At 41.5% G+C, this 3616-nt stretch overlaps 1 protein-coding gene across 1 annotated transcript; it reads left to right on the forward strand.

Annotated features, from left to right (window-relative positions):
- Positions 1-498: 498 nt before the first annotated feature.
- LOC134212673 (aminopeptidase N-like) lies at positions 499-3244 on the forward strand. Its single transcript, XM_062690720.1, has 3 exons — positions 499-563; positions 626-2477; positions 2539-3244. The coding sequence occupies exons 1-3, from the start codon at positions 514-516 to the stop codon at positions 3211-3213; spliced, it is 2577 nt and encodes an 858-aa protein (XP_062546704.1). The 5' UTR covers positions 499-513; the 3' UTR covers positions 3214-3244.
- Positions 3245-3616: the final 372 nt, after the last annotated feature.

The raw sequence follows: 3616 nt of genomic DNA on the forward strand, positions 1-3616 counted from the left end.
AACATCTGTTGGTTCTCTGTACAAGAACAGCTGATCTGGTCATGAAGGAGTAGCAACTACGGGTGGTCAATCAAGATCATGATCAAGACTGTGGTGGGCTGGGCATGTAGCCAGAATGTCGGACAATATCCCGGTGAAAATGGTTGTCAACAACGATCCGATGGGCACAAGTAGGCAAAAGGAAGATTTACGGAATCTCCGTAGAATGAGTGGCTGGCGACGTACAGCCATGAACCGTACTGAATGGAGGCGACTGTTATGTACTACAGAGGCTACTCCAGCCTTATGCTAAATAAATTGATAATCTAATGTTTTGGCGAGACAAAATGTCCAAACAGCACTAACTTACGACTACGATGATCACGCGCATCTATGCACTGTACATATCAGAAAGAAATAAGTCTAGTTCGAAAACTGGGTTGATTGGAAAGATCGGTTTGATAAATCTTACTCCGTAGCACACTACATATAAGTAATCTACTCAAAGTTACGAGCAGTGTCATACGATTATTGATGAATATTAAACGTGATTGCGAAACTTTATATAATCTGTTTATTTATAGGTAATTATCAATAGCGATGCGTTGTTTAAAACAAATTATTAAAAATAAAGTTCCATTTACAGACCGCTGAAGCTGCAGTATGCTTCGAGCGTTCTCGGGTTTATAATGTTATTAACGGCGCTGGTGATAAGCTTTCTTCTGATTACTCATGGAAGCAGTTCCGTGTTGAACATTATTCCGAAACAGTACAATGTGCAATTCGAAACTGACATTGGAAGCGACAATTATAATGGAACCGTTTGGATAGATCTGGAAGTTTTGTTACCGGTGGAACAGTTTGAGCTCCAAGCTCGGAATCTGACGATCGAAGATGTCTCACTTAACAGTGGGGAACTGGTTTATCCTACAAAATTTAGAAGATTTGCTAATGCTACTATGCAGTTAAGTTTGAACGAGTTGCTACCCACGGGAACCTATCAATTGAAGATCACGTTCACTGGCAGTATGTCCGAATACGATGTGATGTTCAAAGGATCTTACCAACGGGACGACAACTCGACCAGTTATTATTTGATGAGCAAACCAAGAAAGTCGCACTTCAATGAGGCTCCAAGTGCATTTCCCCACTTGGGTGAGGAGCTCAAAGCGACGTTTAAGATTTCCGTCGCTCATTATGAAAAGCTGCACGCATGGTCCAATATGCCTTTACAGAAACCTCCCAAGCCACACGATCGCGAAAACTACGTGGTATCATGCTTCCAAGTAACCCCGAAAATGCACGTCTACGATGTCGGATTCATTGTTGCTGAGTTCGATTCAAAGAAGTTTGGGAATTTGACGGTGGTGGCTCGTGAAGATATTTTACAATATACTCAGTATGTTGGATACCTTGGCAATGAACTAGTGAGAATCATGGACGAACATGCTGCTACTGACTATAGCGGGCCTATCCCAGACTTCGTTTACATAGTTCTTCCACGTGATCTCGGTTTGCATAATTTGACAGAATTTGAGCGAATGTTCGTTCAAGAGGAGTATATGGTGTTTAATAAAGAAAAGCATGATTTCAACCGACTGTATAAGGTGCTTGAGCGCTCTAGTTATAGATTGATGCTACAGTGGTTTGGCAATTTGATAGCACCCGAAGAAGAACGTCTTCATCAGGCATTTTCAAATGTTTACACTTATTTTAACGCAGAAAAGGTGTATCCCGAAGAATTTATTATGCTCGCTTATCAGATAGACGTCTTGCAAGGATCACTGCTTGATAATCATGAAAGTTCAAGTTGTGTATTAAATATGTTTTGGTTGATGGTGCTAGATGAAAAGTGGCGCGTAGTCATGAGGAAATTGATGAAGAATCGGAAACCACGCACGTTGACTACTGCACAGTTGTGTTTGGAGGCACAGACATCATGGCCAGAGGACTATAATTTGCCAGAAGGTACATCCCTTGAATCGATTTTTAACCAATGGATGTACAGCGATGCAGCACCTCCCGTATTGAACGTTCAGCGTCTTTATTCCGAAGGAAATGCCATTCTTTCACAAAATGGATTGGTGAAGGTGCTTCCTTACAACTACGCCACAGAATATTCGCATTTCAACCAATTGGGTCCATTCCAGTGGCTCGTTGGTCAAAATGCAACTGTTCAATTCGGCGGATCGGACGATCACTGGCTCATACTGAATAAAGAAGAATTCGGTTACTATCGAGTAAATTACGATGAAAGCAACTGGCAGCTGATCTCTGGAGCCCTCAAATCGAACGCTTCTGGTATTCATCGGTTGAGTCGAATGCATTTACTAGATGACGCTTTGTACTTTGTTAAGAATGACCAACTTAATGCGACAATATTCTTAGATTTAATTACATACCTAAGGGGAGAAACATTTTACGTAGCATGGTACAATGCATTCAACATATTAACGTCTGGGTATTATCCTGAGATCGATCCACCGAATCTCATCAAGGTAAATGTTCTGCTATTTTAAGAACTGAATAGAATTTAATCTCCGGCTATGTGTTTTTCAGAACTTTCTCCTGCACTTAATTGATCCGTATTATCAAAAATATGTAACACAAAATTATTCTAAAAGCACTCCACAAATGGAGCTCTACATACATTCCAAAATAGCAGCGCTAGCGTGTTGGCTAGATAAAGAAGATTGTCTCCAACACGCTCGATCTACATTCCAACTGGCAGTTGCCAACGATGCTGCCGTCGAGCCGAACTGGTCCCCAACGATCTACTGTTACGGCCTACGGAATGCCAGCGATGAGGAATTAGAATGGCTGCTGACTAAACAAGCCGAAGACTTATCTCAATCCATTGAGTACTTGAGATGCGTCAATAGCAAGAAACACCTACGGCGTGTATTGGAAGAGCTTGCGGAACAAGATGATTTCACGACAATCACCCACTTCGTGCGACTATTGGACGAGACCGGATTCCAAATGCTTCATGCACTGTTGGAGAGCGATGCGGCCTTGGTTCAACTCTTGGAAAAATCAACGATCGAGCTATCCCTGCTTTATTTGTCCAGAATTACAAAAAGTGCAAAAACGTTGGCGTTGATTGATGATTTGGAGCAGAAACTGGAGCTGGACATTGCCGAAAAAGGTCAGGGATCAACTGAGGGTAATATTTGGACTAAGCCAGGGGTTGTCGATTACATCGAACGGTACATGCAAGAGTTCAAGAAATAAACTGTCAAAAAATTAAACAAATGTAGAACAACTACGTACGGTTTGAAATTACTTCTCCATTGTCCGTCATTGCACATAGTTTCTTCCGGAATATGTAGGAGTTATTGAGATTCTCACGTGCGAATGGAGTGCCCGATGGATCGTGTTCGGACCACCGGGTAGTCCGCGAAGTGAAAAAACTGATTCGAAGCAAGGCTGCCGTTACGCCAGGTATATATTTGTCACTACTAGGCGCTGCCAGATCTTTTAGCATCAAAAGGAGGAGAAAAGAAATCATCCACTATGCTAGACTTTTCAAAATTTTCTGACAGATTTTTCCAAAAGGCAATTATTCTTTGGTATTTTTTAATAATTCGTCTACTTATCAAATTTTCAAATATTTGGCACGGCAAATGCTGGGTAA

The sequence above is a fragment of the Armigeres subalbatus genome, chromosome 2 (assembly GCF_024139115.2).
Source record: "Armigeres subalbatus isolate Guangzhou_Male chromosome 2, GZ_Asu_2, whole genome shotgun sequence".
In the NCBI taxonomy this organism is placed as follows: Eukaryota; Metazoa; Arthropoda; class Insecta; order Diptera; family Culicidae; genus Armigeres; species Armigeres subalbatus.

Bases quoted from the DNA above. Each gene is read 5' to 3' on its own strand.
- LOC134212673 (XM_062690720.1), top strand. From the start codon at position 514: ATGAATATTAAACGTGATTGCGAAACTTTATATAATCTGTTTATTTAT. The intron at 564-625 runs GTAATTATCAAT...TTCCATTTACAG, and splicing joins TATAATCTGTTTATTTATAG to ACCGCTGAAGCTGCAGTATG. The intron at 2,478-2,538 runs GTAAATGTTCTG...TGTGTTTTTCAG, and splicing joins ATCCACCGAATCTCATCAAG to AACTTTCTCCTGCACTTAAT.